The sequence below is a fragment of the Octopus bimaculoides genome, chromosome 9, assembly GCF_046866305.1.
Source record: "Octopus bimaculoides isolate indiv1 chromosome 9, ASM4686630v1, whole genome shotgun sequence".
NCBI classification, from domain to species: Eukaryota; Metazoa; Mollusca; class Cephalopoda; order Octopoda; family Octopodidae; genus Octopus; species Octopus bimaculoides.
Genome location: NC_142936.1, coordinates 17,764,286 through 17,786,708, shown reverse-complemented (window position 1 = coordinate 17,786,708; position 22,423 = coordinate 17,764,286). Strand labels below are relative to the sequence as shown.

The 22,423-nt window shown below is 35.2% G+C and overlaps 1 protein-coding gene across 3 annotated transcripts in view; it reads right to left on the bottom strand.

The window, feature by feature from the left end:
• The window catches only part of LOC106872608 (kinesin-like protein KIF28), an 85,182-nt gene that overhangs the window by 12,482 nt on the left and 50,277 nt on the right, over window positions 1-22,423 (bottom strand). For all 3 annotated transcript variants that reach the window (XM_014919646.3, XM_014919644.3, XM_014919647.3), the window contains 7 exons: window positions 19,844-19,975; window positions 17,737-17,870; window positions 16,656-16,774; window positions 9,647-9,781; window positions 9,001-9,084; window positions 4,775-4,837; window positions 949-1,095 (listed from right to left, as the gene is read on the bottom strand). In XM_014919646.3, coding sequence (XP_014775132.1) covers window positions 949-1,095; window positions 4,775-4,837; window positions 9,001-9,084; window positions 9,647-9,781; window positions 16,656-16,774; window positions 17,737-17,870; window positions 19,844-19,975 — 814 coding nt within the window. The remainder of the gene's footprint in view (window positions 1-948; window positions 1,096-4,774; window positions 4,838-9,000; window positions 9,085-9,646; window positions 9,782-16,655; window positions 16,775-17,736; window positions 17,871-19,843; window positions 19,976-22,423) is intronic.

Below are 22,423 nucleotides of genomic sequence, written 5' to 3'. Positions count from 1 at the left end.
ACTCACAGCTTCATATGAAGAAGTATTAACACACTATTTCAGTGTGGTTCAATTGGCAATTCAAGGTGTTAATGGGTCTGTGGTTTATTCCCTGATTTTATTTTAACAGCAAGACTAACTATATGTTTGCAGGAGTGGCTGTGTGGTAAGTAGCTTGCTTACCAACCACATGGTTCTGGGTTCAGTCTCACTGCGTGGCACCTTGGGCAAGTGTCTTCTACTATAGCCTCGGGCCGACCAAAGCCTTGTGAGTGGATTTGGTAGATGGAAACTGAAAGAACCCCGTCGTATATATGTATATATATATGTGTGTGTGTGTGTTTGTGCGTCTATGTTTGTCCCCCTAGCATTGCTTGACAACCGATGCTGGTGTGTGACTGAAACAAGTAAAAGAGTAAAAGAGTATACCACATAAGATGTGAGTGTACATATTTGTTCCTAACCATGTGGTACTCATACTCCATTAATTAACTAAATGATTTATCCTTCACTAAATTACAAATTTACTAATGCTTTATTACATTGGCATTGCACACTAAATCCAATGGAATTTGATTAAAAAAAAAGAAACAAGTAAACAGTTTTAAATTTCCGCAAAAGGCATTTTCCTTTGCAACTCTTCAGAGTTCAATATTTTAGTAAAGATGATTTGTATTTCAGTAAATAAAATTTAGAACTATAGAATGAATAAAGTTGCTTCCAGTATTTCCTTTCATTTCTTCATTTCCTAAACTAAACAATATAAATAAGGTTTGAGTGGTATAATATATAACCAATGTACTTGTATGTCATTTCAAAAAAAAGTAGACTACTAAGGCAGAATATAAGGATAGCAACTATATTAACAAATCAAATGTCCAACTCAATAGATTGCTGCATTTCTCTTTTTACAATGACTACATTTCTTGACAATATCAACATTCATAATTGTAATCATTAAATACATACTGTGAAACGGTTTGATAACCCATAAGCTTGTAAGATTTTAACTTTGAAATGTAAGTCTTTATTCAGACGTTCCTCTGGTTCAGAAAAAAAACTCTCCTCGCTATCAATCAAGTCTTTAGAATTTTCATCGCAAGGAATGAGTTGCACCTGCAATATGGAATTGAATCAAATGAATAATTATGAAATTTGCTTTTGAGTACCAAGTGCTATATCTGAAATGTGATAGCCTGGCTGTAAGGTTAAAAAGTGAGAAATTGAGAGAAAATATGATACAGATGGAAAAGGTTCTAAAACTATTCATGGCCTTACAGGTACAGTTCCCATCTGGCTTCCCTGCAGCACAAATACAATAAGTTTTGAAAGTACAATTAGAAATTTTCAATGTGTTTTTGACTGTAAGGATTTTAGCATGTCTTTTTGGTTGTGGGGAGGTAGGAGAATGGGAATAATGCCTATCCTGTCACCAATCACTTTAGGACATGGAAAGGGGACGACAACAACAACAATAATGACAATTACTTGCTTAATTTAACATATTTCAGTTAAAAGCCATTGAAATATAGGAATAGATATGATAGAAAAAGATATGATAGATACGGATAGAAAAATAGAGGGATAGAGAAAGTGAGGGATAACAATTGAGAGGGAAAGAGAGAAGGATAATAATAGAGAGGGAAAGAGAGAGAGATGGAATAGGAGACAAGAAGGTAGGGGACAGAAGTCTTTTGAAACTAAAAGAATTTTCCATGGGGTTCGTAGCAATTATTATCAAATCTATAGAAATCCCTGATGAAAATCAAAGAAATTAAGGGAATAACAATATCATCATCCTCATCGTTTAACGTCCGCTTTCCATGCTAGCATGGGTTGGACGATTTGACTGAGGACTGGTGAAACCGGATGGCAACACCAGGCTCCAATCTGAATTGGCAGAGTTTCTACAGCTGGATGCCCTTCCTAACGCCAACCACTCAGAGAGTGTAGTGGGTGCTTTTACGTGTCACCCGCACGAAGGCCAGTCAGGCGGTACTGGCAACAGCCACGCTCAAACTGGTGTATTTTATGTGCCACCCACACAAGAGCCAGTCCAGGGGCACTGGCAACGATCTCGCTCGAATAACAGTAATATAATTGTTTTTAAAACATCTGTGTGAAATATGCTGTGTCCATGTTGAGTTACCATAACCACTCATGGAAAATTCCCTGCAAAGACTCAATCTTTAGGTAAAAGCAATTAATGAGGGGGAGTGATAGAGAGAGAAAAGAAGGTTATTAGAGTTAAAAAATATATTTAATAGAGTTTGGAAACAAATAGGTATTATTAAATAACTCTAAAGCAACAGGCTGGCAAGATTGTTAACATGGAGGACAAAATGCATAACGGCATTTTATCGGTCTTTACGCTCTGAATTCAAATTCTGCTGAGGTCAACTTTGCCTTTCGTCTTTTCAGTGTTGATAAAATAAGTAGCAATTGATCACCAGGGTCAATGTAATCAACTTACCCCTGCTCCTGAAATTGCCGGCCTTGTGCCAAAATTTGAAACCATTATTAAGTAACTCTCTACAACTCGCAGAGCCCACATCTGTTTCTGTGGGTTTGTTTCAATTGCTCAACTTCATCAACAAGTTGCCCACTTTGTAGCTTGCAAAGTCAATGTCCCTTTTGTGTGTAGGTTTGTTCAGGGTGCTCAACTTCCCAAATATGTTACTTTTAGTATTTTTAAACTTGAGAATCAAGAAATTAGTATTCATACATAGATAATTACGTAGAGGTGGAGGCGCAATGGCCCAGTGGTTAGGGCAGTGGACTCGCGGTCATAGGATCGCGGTTTCGATTCCCAGACCGGGCGTTGTGAGTGTTTTTTGAGCGAAAACACCTAAAGCTCCACGAGGCTCCAGCAGGGGATGGTGGCGAACCTTGCTGTACTCTTTCACCACAACTTTCTCTCACTCTTATTTCCTGTTTCTGTTGTGCCTGTAATTCAAAGGGTCAGCCTTGTCACACTGTGTCGTGCTGAATATCCCCGAGAACTACATTAAGGGTACACGTGTCTGTGGAGTGCTCAACCATTTGCACGTTAATTTCACGAGCAGGCTGTTCCGTTGATCGGATCAACTGGAACCCTTGACGTCGTAAGCGACGGAGTGCCAACAACAACAATTATGTAGAGTAATAGTTATTTCTTATTAAGGTACACTATTGTTCCATTATGGATATTTTAAAAATATTTTTTCTTTGAAATGATGCCTAAATATTTCATAGCCAGCATGAAGACTTGAAGCAGTGGCTATGATCGAGAATAGTCAAACTTAAGATGTGTGTATGTATGTGTGTGCATGTATGCATGCATGTGTATATGTGTTTGTGTGTGTGTGTGTGTGTGTATGTAAAATTAGAGTACATTCTTTATACATATGTGTAAACTTGTGTATGAGGGAGAAAAAGAGAGGGAGTAATAAAGAGAAAGAGAGAAATTTAGATTTTGTAGTTAGATTGATGGACATAAAAGTTTGGAATTAATTGAAAAGAACAGAGTTACTTTACCACCTACCCTTTGAATCAAATTTGTTTTGTATCTCACACATCAAAACCTGCTAAAAAGATGACTGAAACGATATATCACATTTGTTGCACATCTACAATTTGCAATGATGCTTCAGTAAACATTTTATCCTTTGTTTTAATATTATTTTGTTCAGGATATTTCTACAGAAATTACAGCCAGCACTAATTTTTTTTAAAAATCAGTAGAAATATCCTTGACAAAATGTAAAGAACACTGCTAATGTAATAGAACATGGTGTTGACTTATAAAAACATTTAATACATAGGCACAGGAGTGGCTGTGTGGTAAGTAGCTTGCTAACCAACCACATGGTCCCGGGTTCAGTCCCACTGCGTGGCACTTTGGGCAAGTGTCTTCTACTATATATAGCCTCAGGCCAACCAAAGCCTTGTGAGTGGATTTGGTAGATGGAAACTGAAAGAAGCCCGTTGTATATATGTGTATATATATATATATATGTGTGTGTGTGTGTGTGTGTGTGTATTTGTGTGTCTGTGTTTGTCCCCCCTAGCATTGCTTGACAACCGATGCTGGTGTGTTTATGTCCCCGTCACTTAGCGGTTCGGCAAAAGAGACCGATAGAATAAGTACTAGGCTTACAAAGAATAAGTCCCAAGGTCGATTTGCTTGACTAAAGGCGGTGCTCCAGCATGGCCGCAGTCAAATGACTGAAACAAGTAAAAGAGTACACTTTATAGTATTTTATGGTTGCATAATGAAATACCACGTCTCTACAAGTCATTAAGTTTTGTTTCAATACTTATCTCTCTTAACTTATGGAAACAGAAAACATGTCCCGTCACATTCTCAGACTCAACTAACAACTATACCATGCATGGTTTTCACTTAATGAAAATGGTTGTAAATAATCTTAATTACTTTATGTTTTCTTCCTTACCTAATGCCTGCCAAGAAAGTTTCTACAAAATCATATTATAATGCATATCATTCAGCCTTGACCATCTTGAAATTTACAGACTATAATCATAATAATAATGATGTTGTATAAACGATTAAAATAGACATTCCTTTTAGATCATCTCCATATGAACAAACCAAGCTTCTAGATATGTAGGAACAGGCCCAAAGAGAGATCAGGGGAGTGGACTTTTAAAGACTATGTGCCTTGAAGTGAAGTCAAGATCATGATGTAGCATACTTCTTTCGGAACATAATTTTTGCCAACTATTGACAAGCTATGTATCAGAATTATCAGATAGTACTAATAAATTCAATTAACAAAAGCATTCCACTCACCTCTATAGTTCCAGCTTTACGAGCAGAACAATCTATGATATCTGAAACTTGTTTAGTATCAATCTGGAAATAGAAACAATAACAGAAAAATAATAGAAACTTGAAAAAAATTTAAGTTATAAAATTATCAAATGCATTTAGCAAGATATTCTGAAGAATGATAATATATGTTGACTATTATAATAATTTCACACATGTGACACAAAGATTGTAAGGTCAAAGTTCTGAGATACTGACCACATGGATATGGTTTCAAATTTAACTTCAGTCACTTGAGCAAAATATTTAGCTATTTTTGTTTTAAATTACATGTATTTTCAAACAATGGTGGTGCCTCAGCATAGCTACAGGTTAATAGCAAAAAGTAAGAGAGCAATACTTTTATGAAACAATTGAGATCACAGAGTGATTCAATGAGCTATGCAGTGGTTCATGTTTCATTCTAGTAAACCAGGTGAAGTAGCAAGTTCTGCTCACATATCACAACTGAATGTTAGTTGTTAGAAAAGGAATCCAGTTGTTTTGACCATAGTTTATTTAGTAATAGATGGACAGCAGCCATGATTTTTTATAGATCTTTGTGACAACTGGAAGGAAGGGAAAAAAATATTTTCTGATTAAAAACCTATTCCAAATGTTTGCAGCAGAGTGTTCTTTACTGAAAACACCAATGACCAGGTGGTGGTCTTAAACCAGGTAAGAGATTAGGCCTACAAAAATATTACTTTGATAACTAATATTCTACCCATGCACAACATAAAGATATTTTAATTTAACTATCTGAACACAAAGTAATCTTCTATTATAATCTGATAAAGTGTTTGTTATGTACATGGCTAAGCTACCAAACTTTATACAGATATTTCAATTCATTCCTCTTTTAGAATATTTACATAGTTTATTAAACTTGATGTCTTGTATAGCTAGATCTAATCATGTGTATATATATATATATATATATATATATATATATAGTATATTATTTTATGTGTATTAATATTATCTCAGTTATTGAAACTTTTGATAATTTGAATCCGTTAATAGTTACCAGGGGTAGCAAAATTACACTAAAAAACAAGATATCCCAGCCGATTTACAGGTTGATATACAGAGTTAACGTGATACATTTTGAGAATATATGGGTAATAACAACAAATGGAGCAAAACGCATGTCGATGAAAGTTCCTTTAATTCCTACATAGATGTTTCGAAGCAAGTGAGGGCCATTTCACAAAAAAAGAAAGGGTTGCTGGAATAATCACTTGTTTCTCATCAGGGAGAACATAATAAAACATGTGTTTTGCTCCATTTGTTTTTATTACCCATATATATATATATATATATATATATATATATATATATATATATATATATATATATATATATATATATATATATATATATATATACATATATATAAATATATATACATATATATAAACACACACACATATATATACATATGCAAATCAAAAATAAGAATAAAAGCAACAAAAGCTAGAAGGACATATACAGTAAATGTATTCGGTTGATGCTCAGTTTAAGAAGGGAAAAAAGAGGGTGTGTGTAACATTTTGAGCATGGCTCTTTGTCAAACAACTTTCTAAATATGTACTTAATTTACCATCCACAGACAATAGTAATTTACCATCACAGACAGTACCACTTGTAATGCCATGAAAATTTTTTTAAATGACCACGTGCTCATGCGGGAAAAAGAAAAGTACACTATGAACGTTTATTTTGATAATTTAATTAATAACTTTTTTTCTCTACATATTCCATTTTAGTACACATTTTTGATAAGGTTTTTCAACAACCGAAACATGTAAAACGAAAACATTTTTTAATGTATTTATAGAAAAAAATTCAAATGTACCTAATTTAAAAAGAAACTAGCATTTTTCTTCTTCTTTATCATATATATATCTGCGTGTGTGTGTGTGTGTGTGTGTGTGTGTGTGTGTGTGTGTGTGAGTATATTTGCATGTATATATATATATATATATATATATATATATATATATATATATATATAATGTGTATATATATATATATATATATATATATATATATATGTGTGTGTGTGTATATATATATATATGTGTGTGTGTGTATATATATATATATGTGTGTGTATATATATATATATATATATATATATATGTGTGTGTATATATATATGTGTGTGTATATATATATATATATATATATATATGTGTGTGTGTGTGTGTGTATATATATCGTTCGTTTAACGTCCGCTTTCCATGCTAGCATGGGTTACATATATACATATACACACAGTATATGTACCCATATATAAATATATATATATCGCTAAAAAAAAGAAGTCAAAAATATATATAGGCGCAGGAGTGGCTGTGTGGTAAGTAGCTTGCTTACCAACCACATGGTTCCGGGTTCAGTCCCACTGCGTGGCATCTTGGGCAAGTGTCTTCTACTATAGCTTCGGGCCGACCAAAGCCTTGTGAGTGGATTTGGTAGACGGAAACTGAAAGAAGCCCATCGTATATATGTATATATATATATGTGTGTGTGTGTTTGTGTGTCTGTGTTTGTCCCCCTAGCATTGCTTGACAACCAATGCTGGTGTGTTTATGTCCCGTCACTTAGCAGTTCGGCAAAAGAGACCGATAGAATAAGTACTAGGCTTACAAAGAATAAGTCCCGGAGTCGATATGCTCGACTAAAGGCGGTGCTCCAGCATGGCCGCAGTCAAATGACTGAAACAAATAAAAAAGAAAAAAAAAAGATATATTGTAGATATATTTTATTAATTTGCCTGTACAGCTGGTATTCACTTGCCACTAGTATTTTAATAGTACCATCGCTCTTATATTTACTTATATATCATCATCATCATCGTTTAACGTCCGCTTTCCATGCTAGCATGGGTTGGACGACTTGACTGAGGACTGGTGAAACCGGATGGCAACACCAGGCTCCAATCTAAATTTGGCAGAGTTTCTACAGCTGGATGCCCTTCCTAACGCCAACCACTCAGAGAGTGTAGTAGGTGTTTTTACGTGTCACCTGCACGAAGGCCAGTCAGGCGATACTGGCAATGGCCATGCTCGAAATGGTGTCTTTTATGTGCCACCCGCACAAGCCAGTCCAGGGGCACTGGCAACGATCTCGCTCGAAAATCCTACGGAGGCCAGTCAGGCAGTACTGGCAACGGCCACGCTCAAAATGGTGCATCTTATGTGCCACCCGCACAAGAGCCAGTCCAGGGGCACTGGCAACGATCTTACTTGGCTTGCCGGCTCTTCTCACGCACAGCACAGTTCCAAAGGTCTCGGTCAGTAGTCATCGCCTCGGTGAGGCCCAATGTACGAAGGTCTTGCCTCACCACCTCAGCCCAGGTCTTCCTGGGCCTACCTCTTCCACGGGTTCCCTCAACTGTTAGGGTGTGGCACTTTTTCACGCAGCTATCCTCATCCATTCTCACCACATGTCCATACCAGCGCAATCGTCTCTCTTGCACACCACAACTGATGCTTCTAATGTTCAGCTTTTCTCTCAAGATACTTACACTCTGACGGGTATTCACATTGACATTACACATCCAATGGAGTATACTGGCTTCATTCCTTGCGAGCTTACGTATGTCCTCAGCAGTTACAGCCCATGTTTCACTGCCATGTAGCATGGCTGTTCATACACATGCGTCATACAGTCTGCCTTTTACTCTGAGTGAGAGTCCCTTTGTCGCCAGCAGGGGTAAGAGCTCTCTAAACTTTGCCCAGGCTATTCTTATTCTAGCAGCTACACTTTCAGCGCACCCACCCCCACTACTAACTTGGTCGCCCAGATAGCGGAAGCTATCGACTACCTCTAGTTTTTCACCCTGGAATGAGATAGAAGTTGTTTCCTGTTTGTTTACAGTCTTTATTGCACCTGAACATCTGCCACAAACAAAAACTAACTTCCTAGTTAACCTGCCTTTGATGTTGCTGCACCTCTTATGTGTCCATAGCTTGCACCGGGTACATCTTATAGAGTTACTACCTACTCCTTTTCTACATACTGAGCAGGGCCATCTACCTGAAGGGGTTTGTGTTTTATCTACCTTCCTACTTATTAGGATTTTGGTTTTAGCTAGGTTGACTCTAAGGCCCTTTATATATATTTATACGATATGTATAGACACATATGAACCAAACATAGCTCATCTAAGATACTTAATCATTGAGTGTACTTACACCATGAGCCAATGATTTCAAAAAAATTTCAACTGAACCAATCAGATAAGGAGCAGTTGGATCATCATAAAACGGGTCTTTGTCCTGAAAAATAAGTAAATCTACAAAGTTTACAATTGCTCAAAATAGTAAGTCTAATTTTATAACAAATTTATGAAACAATTTATTTAAAATCACATGTATTTATTTTGCTTTTCCTTCTTGCTTTTTTTTCAAAAAAAAAAATATCAAGAATTGTGAATAATGTAAAAGTTAATACTTTGGATACTTAAGACAGGTTGTCTTAAGTCCAAGGTATCAGTCTACCATTTTAATGCTAGAAAGGTGAAAGGGCTGATCTCTTCAAAAATATGTTTACTTTTCTATGTTTATTGAGCTTCAGATATTTATACCAAATTTTAGATAATGATACTTATATACTTTTTTGTAACCTATAGAACTGGTTCCATCTATTTTTGGTTTAGATGTCAGAAGGTTTAATTTACAAAGGGCTAATGTCAATACAGTTATAGTTATATTTGCATTAAAATGAACATTTTTACAGGCTGTAATATTTTAAATATTCTAATTCATTTCTGTAGAACATTTCTTTTATTTAAAATGATAACATTTTACATGTTAATAATATTTAGAAAGTAATATTTACTTGTGGAAGTTTCCAATTTTCTCCAGTAATGAATTGTTGATAAACCTCTTGCATGATGTATTTACGGTTAAGAAATTCCTGTCTTGACCAAATCCATTCAATATCACTTTCAGTGTCTGTAACCTGTACTTGAACCTGTAATTATTTCATGGAAATATCATAGAAAAAAGAATGAAAGTTACAAGTTTTGCATGCTCTCTCTCTCTCTCTCTCACACACATTCTTTTTTCCCATCAAACTTGCTAATAAAGGGGTTTTAATGGTTTTAAGAGTAGTATATCCAACACAGGGTCTGTGAACTAAATAAACGTTTTACATTTGTAAATCAAATTTCATTTCAAGGTTGCTTAGCTAACTTCATTCACTCCGCAATACTACTGGTTTCCTGCATAAATAAGCAAAAAAATTATTCTGTTTATAAATTCTTGTAACAGATAGATAGGCATTAATTACTTTCTAATAACTAGATCAACCATCAGTGAAAGGTAAAACCACATCCACTAACTCAGTGATGTTTGTCACAATGTTAAATGAATATTTATAACACAGCCAACACAAATACTGCCTAGAAGTCACCACAGCTATATGTTTGCTCATGAGAGAGAGAGAGAGAGAGAGAGAGAGAGAACAAGATGTGTATGGGGTATGAAGAGATCTGATACAATCTCTCCTGATACAAGCATTGTGATGGGAGAAAGACAGATAGAATGATAAGAATTGTGATAGAGGAGATTGACAATAGATAGATCTAATGTCATCCTTCATAACAGAGGTGGTATGGTACAACGAATAAAAAAAGGGCAAGTAAAAGATGTGAGGGCATTGAAGAGGATGAGACAGAAGCAGAAAGAGACTTAACAGGACCATAATAATGAAAGACTCAACTGTAGCTATGTTATACATCCCATCCACCATCACTACTACCATTTTAATATCATTCATGCCATGCTTGCATAGTGGATGGATTTTCTCTAGGATGGCATTTCCTTATTATCTTCATATGTTTTATCCTCCTTGTTTCAGTCTTCATCACCTTGTCCATATTTTCTTCAATCTCCTTCTTTAACAGGTTCCATTCACTTTAAGTGCTCACCCCATATTTTTACAGCTATCACCATTTGTGTGCATCACACACCAATGCCAGTGCAGTCTTTTCTCCTGCTCATGACATTGGATTACTTTTATACCAGTTTCATTCTCAGTTTATTTGATATTCCATCATTCATGCACACAAATATTACATATCTAGTAGAGTATGCTTGCTTCATTTCTTTCTAGCTTTACAAATCTTCTGCACTTCAGACACGAGCATCATGCAATATGCCATTTGCTCTGAGAGAGATTCCATTTGTTACCTCCAGAGGTAATAGTTCTATAAGAATTGGATGAGATATGACGGCTCGGCCGTCTCTCCCCAGTTCTTATATTAATCATTAAAATCCAGAAATACAACAACATGAGGGATAACGGTAACAACAGATCAATAATTTATTCTAGGTTGGTGTAGAGCCTGGGTGAACAGGCATGCCGCTAGAATACCAAAGGAAGCTTCGACCACATGTCGGGTCGAGTTGGGACAGCCTGAAAGAACGTCCTGTCGCCACGGCTGCTGGATGGATAAGAGGTCGAACTCTATTGCTTTCTCTCCACCTGTTGCATTGCGCATGCGTGCTCGGGTACTTCCGCTGACGGCAAGTCCCTTGCACATGCGCAATGGCACTTCCCAAGATGGCGGCCACACGCGCCACTACAGTTCTCTGAGCTTTCTCTACTCTGTTCTTTGCTTTTGGTACACCCACCTTCACTGCTAATTAGGTCAGCAAGGTAACAAAAACCATCAACTGTTTCTCATATACTTCTGAGCAAAATTCATTCTTATGAATTAATTGTCTGATGATGTCAACCACCTCAAAAGTTGAAAGGTAATTTTTGTTTGCAATATCACATGACTTTTTTCATAACTTTACAGAATTTGTCTGGGATAAAGGTAACAATAATTTTGCTTCATTGAATAAATGTCTAGTTCCAAAATTAAAACTGTTCTTGAAAGTGTTAAGACTCATTTACAGAGTTAAGCCCCAAGATATACATAGCATGAGCTGATTAAATTAATAGCAAAATGAATATCTTCTAAAGCTTCAGATTAAATTTTTAGCACCAGTTTTATTTTGCAAAGCAAACTGGAAGCCAGTTTATTGTGGGTAGACTTTCAGGAGAGCAGGTACCCATTCTCAAATTATATGAGATCTGAGGTAATGCAGAATAAGTGTACAGCACAGAATCACAACACCTTCAGTAAATTTGAACTGACAAATTAGATGTTGATAGTTTAATACCTCATCCAAACAGTCGCTTAACCTAATTTTCTTCTTCTTTTTCTTTGTTTTGACCATGTTTAAAGCCATGTTTTGCTGAAGAGTGGTTGACTCTACTATATTAATCACAGTATAGTATTAATTTGGTTTGATTCACAAAAAGAAATAAAACAAAGTTAACTCAGGTAGAACTTGAACCCAGATGTGAGAAAGATGAAGTTAAATATTTTCTTTTACTTTTTTTTTTCTTTTACTTGTTACAGTCATTTGACTGCAGCTATGCTGGAGCACCACCTTTAGTCAAATCAAATCTACCCCAGGACTTATTCTTTGTAAGCTTAGTACTTATTCTATCGGTCTCTTTTGCCGAACTGCTAAGTTACGAAGACCTAAACACACCAGCATCAGTTGTCAAGCAATGTTGGGGCTACAAACACAGATACACAACATATACACACACACATATATATATACATATATACGACGGGCTTCTTTCAGTTTCTATCCACCAAATCCACTTACAAGGCTTTGGTTGGCCTGAGGCTATAGTAGAAGACACTTGCCCAAGGTGCCACACAGTGGGACTGAACCCGGAACCATGTGGTTGGTAAGCAAGATACTTACCACACAGCCACTCCTGCGCCTAGCTACTTTATTTCATCTAATTTGCTATTACAGCAGAACACTAAGTAGCTGCGGGCTGGATGAAGACATTAATGAGGTGAGAATGATAAAATGAATAAAAATGAATACAAATAGGAGGGGCCTCTGGCACCTGCTGACTGGACGCCCCTCAAAATCACTGGTCTTTTTTTCCACAAAAAGTTCATAATTTTCAAATTACCAAATTACAAATACAGCAACAAGTTTCAAAAATTCAAAATTTACAAAATTAAACCATTTCACAACTCTCCTCTTTCCAGACCCCCAGTCACATGCCTTGCTGCCTGCAGGGCAGACCACATTGATAACTGGGAGTCTGCAAAGAGGAAAGCAAAGTTCTTTTTATCAAATGATTCTGTGACCATGAGCCACACCGTATACGTTACCACCTCCGCAGCTACTTGCAGAGGCCACCTCAGACTGCTTGTGCATGCCAAGAACGGGTGTTCTCGGCCGCCCAAGCCATCCAAGAATACATCGACAGGCCCCCCCCCTCGAGGTAAAGGAGGATAAGCTCCTCATCCTCTCTTGGGGGTGGTATCTGTCTGCTCTGTCAGTGGCACACTTCCCACTGACAGAGCCTTTTGCACCGGTGGCACACATCCCACCGGCAGTTCAGTTGGCGACACAGGGACATCCACCAACTGTCCTCCGCTCCTCTTTTTCCTCTTTCTCTTTGAGGCTACGGGAGCAGGGGCCTGCATCGGTGGGCACGGCAGGGGGGGGCACTGTCCCCCTGCCTCCTGTGCCGCCTGCACATTTTTTGGTGAGCAGCCATTGTTGCTCATTTTCCTTTTCCTCTTTTCCCCTTCTTGGAGGCAACTTCCTCCACAACTTCCATTGTCTCCCCCCCCCCCACAGGAGTGGCGGTGGGCATCTTACTTTCCTATTCCAGGACCTTGTCACGGCCCTGGGGACAGTTTTTCCTTATATGGCCTAGCTACTTACCACACAGTCATTCCTGCGCCTTGTAAATTATTGTAAATTATTTCTGTTGAAAGGGCATCTAGCTATGGAAACAATCACTCTGAGTACTACATTGTATTGTAGTTCATCGCACTATTATTGTACACTCACATCCTGACAGAGTTAACTTCACATCTTAATAAAATAATCAACTGATTATGCTCTTCCATTTTACGCAAAAGCTATTGTTTAACTTATATATCATCTCAGAATTTCAGTGAATTTTATCAGCGACAAACCTTAACAGACTGGCATTGTGTCAATGAGAAAAGTGAAACAATAATCACACCAAACATTCATAACTTCCTCAATACATTCTTAGATTATTCAAAAATATTCTCAGCCTCTGAATACTGTAAATATTTTCCTGCATGGCCTGGGAAATATTTGAACTAACAGTATGTTAGCATGTTAACAACTGTTTGAAACATTTTATTTTCTATGTTTATAATTCCAATTTTATTATCTTTTACAGTGTTCTACTTTGTTAAAATCTACAATGAAACAGTTAAGTTCACATGAATACTTAACTCTTTACTAACAAGATCCTCTTTTAAAACAAGATTGCAAGTGTCATAATGGTCACTATTATCACAGTCTGTTTTATATGGTAGATCTGATACACAAACTTTCTTTTTCATTTTGTCTTGTCTTATTTCATCTATTAAGATCACCATTCCACCATATATTTCTTCTTCAACTACTATTGACTGCCAACTATCTAATGAGGGACCTTCTATATGGTTGCTTAACTAGCTTGAAATAGCAACCAAATCTTCCTCTAATCACATCCCAACAGCTTTTGCAAGGAAGGATCCATTGGATGTAGTCAAAGTTCTTCACCTTATAAAGATGGGATGGGCATGACTGGATGATTTTGATGAGAAGTTTGTTTAATTAAGGTCTGTCCTAGGCTAAGCAACAACACCATTAACAACTCTTGAGACTTTTTCACCCAGAATGTATTTTTTTTCTTTTACTTGTTTCAGTCATTTAACTGTGGCCATGCTGGAACACCACCTTTAGTTGAACAAATCGACCCTGGAACTTATTCTTTGTAAGCCTTGTACTTATTCTATCAGTCTCTTTTGCCAAACTGCTAAGTTATGGAAATGTAAACACACCAACATCGGTTGTCAAGTGATGGTGGTGGGACAAACACAGACACACAAATACATACATATATATACATCTGCATACAACAGGCTTTGCTCAGTTTCCGTCTACAAAATCCACTCACATGACTTTGGTTGGCCTGAGGCTATAGTAGAAGACACTTGCTCAAAGTGCCATGCAGTGGGATTGAACCCAGAACAATGTGGTTGGGAAGCAAGCTTCTTACCACACAACTAGTCCTGTGCCTATCCATTCATTTGCAACATCCAGACTGCATGCACATATATAACAATGCCAGAGAAGTTTCCTGAACCTGTTTTCCCTCAAGGCCCACCCTGACACCACGATCTTTATCTCTCTTTCCAGCTCCACACCAATTACTCCTACCCATTCTTGTATAATATGATAAGGTATCATCGCCCCTTCATCAACAAGCATGAAGCTGCCTGCCTCCCTCCCTACTGTATCCTACTCAGTCAATGGGAATCCCAGTCTTGTGAACTACATAACATCATTAGTGCTGGTACCACAAAATGTGCTCCCGGCACACTCTGTAAAGTTATTGTTATTAGGAAGGGCATCCAGTTGTAGAAAACATGCCAAAGCAAATATTGGAACACAAAGCAGTCTTCCAACCTATTAGATCCTCTTGAGCTATCTAACTGGAAGACAGATGATGATGATATTTGTAATAATGCTACCTGGTGTTTCATATATCTCTGTTATTGAGTTTGTTGAATAGAGATTGTAGAGGTTACTCAAAAATAACCTTCTTATATTATTAGGATTACTTAATTTCAAATGACTCAGGAAGACAGGATTTATGTAATTTATTTTTTTTTCAGTATTTTCATATGGAAGAAGGGCTGTGCACATAGTTTTCATGAACATTGTATGACCAATAACTATATAACAGCTTTAAAATATTTTCAAATGACAAGAAAACATTTCAATTATTTTATGAAAAAAAATGAAGAGTTTTCTATATTATGAAGGACAGATCAACAATTTTATGATATGAAAATGCTAATTTGATAAATTCACATTAAATAAAGAGATGAGAGAATTAATCAGAATAGAGTTAAAAGCTGAAAGAAAAATAACTGCATACATTATAATTGGTATGCAGTTAAAAAAACACAAACAAAAATTAATGATATTAAATGAAAAATATATTAACAAATAAATATAGAAAAATGAAGGGGTAAAAATATAATCTGCCTTCATGTGAAACTTGTTACATGAAGAAACAATAGACATTTCTAAAGATATTAATTTTTGAATTCTATTTAAATAAACAGTGTGAATGTGAATTCTAATGTAAGAGATTTCTTTTTCTAGTTTTATTTGATCATATAAATTGTGAAGCATTGCCTATATCGTTTAAAACTTTCAATCAGCTGATCTTATTGGAGTTATCTCCATTAAACACCCACAGAAGGAGTATTTCCTAATCTGTTGAATAATTTAAATTACTCTGATGAGAGTCTAATATATTTGTATTTATACATGCAGAATTCTCCCTGAATTATTTTCCTACAGTTATACTGTTAGTGTAAATTCTTCTTGAAATATTTCCACTTCATCAGATCTTAACACCCACCACCCAATAATGTTTCTAATGCTTCATTGGTTGTCTGATTGTGATGCTTGATCTGATCAATATAAAACTCAATTATTCTTTAACAAACTCCAACCTGTCAATATCACCAGTATCACAAGTTTACATCCTAAATATTAAACCAACAAGCTTCAAAGCAAAAGTAGAATGACTACAGCTAAAATACAAATCAACATGATTCATTGATTATCAGGAGTTATTTAACAACTTTACATTACATTCTAAAGATATTTCACTCTTGTGAATTACAAATAAAACAATTATGGCCTATATGTCCATAATATTCAAATAGAAATAAATGATTCATTTGTGAAAATAAATGTCTCACCTCAGATTGATTGTTAAGCATTAAAGAAAACACTTTCTTTGCATCAAGCTCTTTACTGATGGCATTAACTTCTTCAATGGCTGGTAGCATCTCAAGCAAATCTTCTTCCAGTAAAGTATCTGTGAATAGGAGCAATAGTGTGTGTTGTTAGATTTAAGAATTTTAAGTGTTATGTTTAAACTCAAGATAAATAATTATTCTCTGCATACCATCAACATATTTTATATAAGGAATCTTTATAGAGAAACCTCAAATACCTTGAGAACATTCACTTTCAAATATGACACCTACTCTGTCAAATAGTTTAGTTTTTAATTTACTATGACAATATGATCAGTTTAACCTAGATAAAAATATCTTCAAGTAAATAAAATACATACTGAAGAAAGAATTTTTCAGTAAAGAGACACAAAAGCTGAGATTAATTCCTTGTAAGATGCACTGGGTGCATCAGTTTTTGAGGACTCCTCTTTCAAGAGCTCTAATTTTCTCCTAACTTATTTCTACTGCAACGTTTTGAAGCATTTGAGGGAGGACAATCAGTGAAAGCAACCAGAATTGTGGAGTGCAAAGAATTGGATTCTTCCCAACAATAATCTACTTGTGAGTTTCTTGCCAAATACAACATTGTATCGCTTCCACACACCAGCCCTAATCACCAGATTTAGCACACGTGGACTTCTATCTCTTCCCCAAGATGAAAACGCAGCTCAAAGGTTGTCATTTTAATACCGTTGTTGAGATCCAGAGTGAATTGCAGAAGATACTCAACTTGCTTACAGAAAACAACTTCCAGGCCGGATTCTAAAAGTGGTAGGAATGCTGGGACCAATGCATTGCTGCACAAGGTGGTATTTCAAAGGAGATGATGTTAAAACTTTGGTAAATAAGTTATTTTTTATTAAACATGAATAGTCCAGAAACCTTTTGATACCACCTCATATAACTTCCATAACCTGGTAGAGGATTTGGAATCTATAATCAATGGGTCAAAGTATGATTATTAAAACCAGTAAGAAATGAATTAGAAAATTGTCTCTATTTAGTAAAATTAACAAATTTAAGAAAATTTTTCATTTACTCATATCTATTCCAGAATGAATGCCAATTTCTTTCTGGGCCATTGCAAATGTTATAACTGGATAAGCTGTCTTGTCCCGTGCTGACCTTTTTGGTTGTACCATAACATAATATTGTGTTGTACCAAAAACTATTCTGGAGAAAAAATTACAAGCAATGCAATGGTTTTCAAAAACTGCATTAGAAGAGGAAAGATAAATCATTTGACAATAAAGTACAAAGTAACTGAAAACAAAATCAGTTAGATGAGTTCAAAGTTTTATTTAGTATTGTTTCATAGTGTTCCCTGTAATCGTAGATTAAACCATTAAAAGTGTTTAGCATTGGTTAAGAAAATTAACAAGAATTTGCAATTTTGTAACTGAATGGTGAGAGGTAACATTTTTAGAAATATATTTTCTTCTGGATACTAAAACTAGCTTATGATCTCTGTTTCTTTGTGGAATATAACCTTAGTATATAATACATTTAACCAATTCATGAATTGTCTTACCAGAATTATATTTAATGAAATTCTTGTTTTTCATTAGTCATCCCGACAACTGCCAGTGTTGTGTATTTAGTCAAGAGTGGATAATATAAAACCAGAGTGAGAATGTATATTGGTTCTATTGAATACAAGTTGATATAGGCAGTGAAGTGGCTGAATTATTAGAGTGTTAAATAAAATGCCACATGGTATATGTCATGACTTTTTGTGCTCTGAGTTCAAATTCTGCCAAGTAAGCTTTGCCTTTCACCCCTCTGGAAATTGATTTTAAAAAGTACCAATCCAGAGTGATAGATTACTCTGCAGAATTTGTCCAATTTTTTTGCAATCTGAGTTCAAACCTTGTCATAGGCTGGGTGGTAAACTCAATCTATCACCCAGTTTAACACTACCACCTAGCCTTGGATGCCTTTAGCAGATCCATGCAATCACAAACATTTAAGCCAGATCTCTGATTTGAGGATACTTTCCTTCCCACCTCCTACTACTCTCAGAAGCTCTGTAAATAAACCAGATCACTGCTTTCCCTTCCAACTAAAAGATTGAAAAAATTCTAGTTGATATACCAGATCTTCCAGAAGTCAACCTTGCTATTCACCATTTTGTTGTCAATAAAATAGAGAACCAGTTAAGTACTGGGGTTAGTTTACTCTTGACTATACTCTGCCTCCAAAATTTGTGACTTGGTGCTAATATTAGAAATCAATATTTCATGACATGATACTTATTTCTGAATCTACCAAGCATTCTGGTGGAGATTGTAAATTGCTTTCACTCCAACTGATATATTAAACAAACATATCTATTTTGTTATTAGAGAGGTCAGTAAGTTATCTTATAAACAGTTCTTATCCAATTGCTGAAAATTGCACAATGCAGATGACTGAATTTCCACCAAACACTATGTTCAGATATAAGTAACTATTACATTGGGAGCTATAACATTGGCACAAAGTTAAAAACTTTGGAAATAGAGCATAGTCAAGTTCAGTACTTGCCTGGCTCTTTATTTAATCAACCCCAGAAGGATGAAAGGCAAAGCTGGCTTCTGTAATATTTGAACTAAAAACATAGAAGGTCGTAACTAAATACTACAAGGAATTTTGTCAAATGCTCTAATGAGTCTACCAACTGACATTTGTGGTTCTTTCATAGACAGTGTTTCCTCAAAGAATTCCAATATAATTAAAACCATGGCTAATAATAAAATAATTGCTTGAGAGTCATGAGAGATACAACCACATGTGATGGAGATTATAGATAACAGCTGTAAACATGTGTAGCCAAAGCAGCCAAATTATAATTGTTTCAATTTGATAATTATATAAACATTAAAACTCTTATATTGTCAATCTTCGACAATCAGAGCTGAAATCAATTGAATAAGTTGGTAAATTTGTATATTTGCACATTTTTAGAGTTACTGATTTCTATCTTCAAGCCTTTGATTATTTTGAAAGAAACCAAAATATATCTTTCTCTTTTTTAGATCATTTAAACCTGACATATCAACTGAAAATGAGAAAATACACGAGTTACAGTTTAGATTTAGGTTAAATTAGAAAACTTAATTCAAATTTTCAAATTTTTTTCTGGAGACAGAATTCTTAAAATTTACCGATCATTGTGATGTAAAATAGTCTTGCTGGTAACTTGCACACCATTTACAAGCAGTCGAACATTGCTGTCTGTTGGTTCAATAGTCCAGTCATTTTTATTTTGACATATAGAAGCATGTTTTCCAGCAATGCTAATTAAGAAAAGAACATGAAAGATGAGTATAGAAAATATTAGTTAATATGAACCTGTGTTTAATTTCAGGTTAAACAAAAATATGAATTTACTGCTTTCTAATATGGTACTCGACAAATATAGAAAATTTAGTAACAAATCAATTAGAATGTTAGTACCTTAAATTTACAAGAATACTCTAATTATTGTGTTCAAATACTGCCATTCTCAATTTTATTCAGCTGAAACATTGCCACCAAAATTCAACTACAGCATATAAAAACTTGATTTATTGTAATATAAAGTACATTTTTTACCTGTTTGCAACAATTCAAAGGAAACATAAAGGAGAAAATGAAACAAAAAGGGAAACTGACAGAAATGTTTGTGGGTGATTCTGCAGGTTTATAAATTGATCTGGAATCCATATTGAAGTTGTCAGGGAAAGTATAATAAATGTCAGTAATAGTGCAGTAGCTAAAACACAAAATAAAATTTTTGAAGTTGGTGATTTTATTGGTTATGATAAATATTGAGGAAAAGGAACTGCTTTGGAAACAAATGACTAATAAACTTGTAAGAGGGATGGAAATTGCAACCTGTAGTTACAGGAAGTGCAGCAGAAATTATTCAATTTTATTTAAGCATGGAAAACTAAAATAGATAACAGGAATATCAGTTAGATGTTTTTGTATTCAGTAAGACTAAAGAGTCCTCAATGCTTTGTCATATGGTCATTCACTCAAATCAAGTGACCAAGTGTGTGAATAGATGTGAGAATGTTAACAGAAGAATCAGGATAGTAGAGTTGAGGTAGCGATTGTACAACGGCAGAAATGATTGGAATGAAAGGATAGTGTGAGTGATGGCTAGTGGTAAATGTGGACAACAGTGTAAATAATTGGGAGAGCTAGGCAATACAGAAGGGAAGTAATAGGGAGTAACCAAGTACTACTGAATTTAGTTACACCAACAGTATAATACATTGAATTGAAGAGAGGGGTAGTGGGGGAGAGGTATGGCCAGATTTATAGGGGTGTTGAGGGGGCAATTGCCCTAGGCATTTGTTGATACTGGGTGGGGGGGCCCTGTTATTAAGGGCATATAGCCCTCCGTACAGGATTCATGACCTTGATTTGACCAATCATAGTTAAAGGCACACACAAACACACACACACATTTCTACTTCTAAACTTTTTTCAGTAAGGCATTGAAAACTGATCTTATTTTATGAAACAAGTAAGTATAGAAATGTTCTAAAAATTTTGAATTTAGTTTTAATTATAAAATTACATTTCTCAACAGCTAAAAGTATTCTTTTTTTTAGAATTATTGCATATATACTCAAATGTTTTTCATTAAATCAAACTTCTTTCTTTCTTATATTTTCCTATATTTTTCATCATTCAGTCAAGCTCTTGAAATCACTACATGGAAGCGGGGCAAAATTGGTAACTGGGTCAAAATGAATAATTTCTGATTTTTTGTTATTTTCTTCCTACCTGTTTGAAACCATTACATTGCAATTATTGCATCCCCATTTTGTACCATTGCATTATCTTTGGGAGTAAAAATTAGTCTGTATACTTTATGTAGTTGTTAGTGAAGTCAAGAGTTTAAAACAGGTGACAGGTACCTTTTTTTTTTTTCAAGAAATTTTTCTTCAAATTTGACCCAATTGTAATTAAGGTTGCTCATAAAATATCTAGATAACTTTTGGTGTTTAACCTGCTTGATTCCACATCGATTTTCTTCCAAACTAATATCTAATTTGATAATTTTCTAGCTTGTAAAAAAAAAAGTCTAAATTGGGGCAAAATGAGTAATGATAAATTTTAGTAACTACTTCTCAACATGGTACATAAATATATATGGAAGAAAGCTACTCCAGCAGATTGTGAAGAAGCTATTGAGAAAATTTCATGTTGAGTTTTTAGATTTAGTTGGGTTTCATTAATTTCATATCATGTGCTATTTTCCCATGATCCTCTTTCATTTGACCCAGATATTTAAAATTTTTGTTGCATTTCTGATTTTTCTGATATCTCAGGATAGAAGTTTATGTGTATGAATCTTTTTTCAAATGTAATTCTGCAGAACTGGAAAGGCAAGTTGACTTTATTTTGTCTTACTCGGTTTACACCCCCCTGCAAATTTGTCTTCGATATGCTCAAAGAGAACAGTAATAATTTTCTGAAATAGTGTTCTGAACATGTTATATCCAGTAAGACTGCATTTAGAGACGGTCTTAACTTAGCTGATGTAGTTTTGGCAAGGTAGTGAACATTTGTAAAAAATATTTTTTCTTCAAAATCAAAAATGGAGTAAATATTACTCATTGTACCTCACCTACCCCTACTGGAAACTGGAAATAGCTGCTTGAATTTTCCCATTTTTGTTGGGATTTCCATCCACTTTTTTTTCACACATTGTAAAACAATGAAGGGAAGCTGTTTTAAAAGAAGAA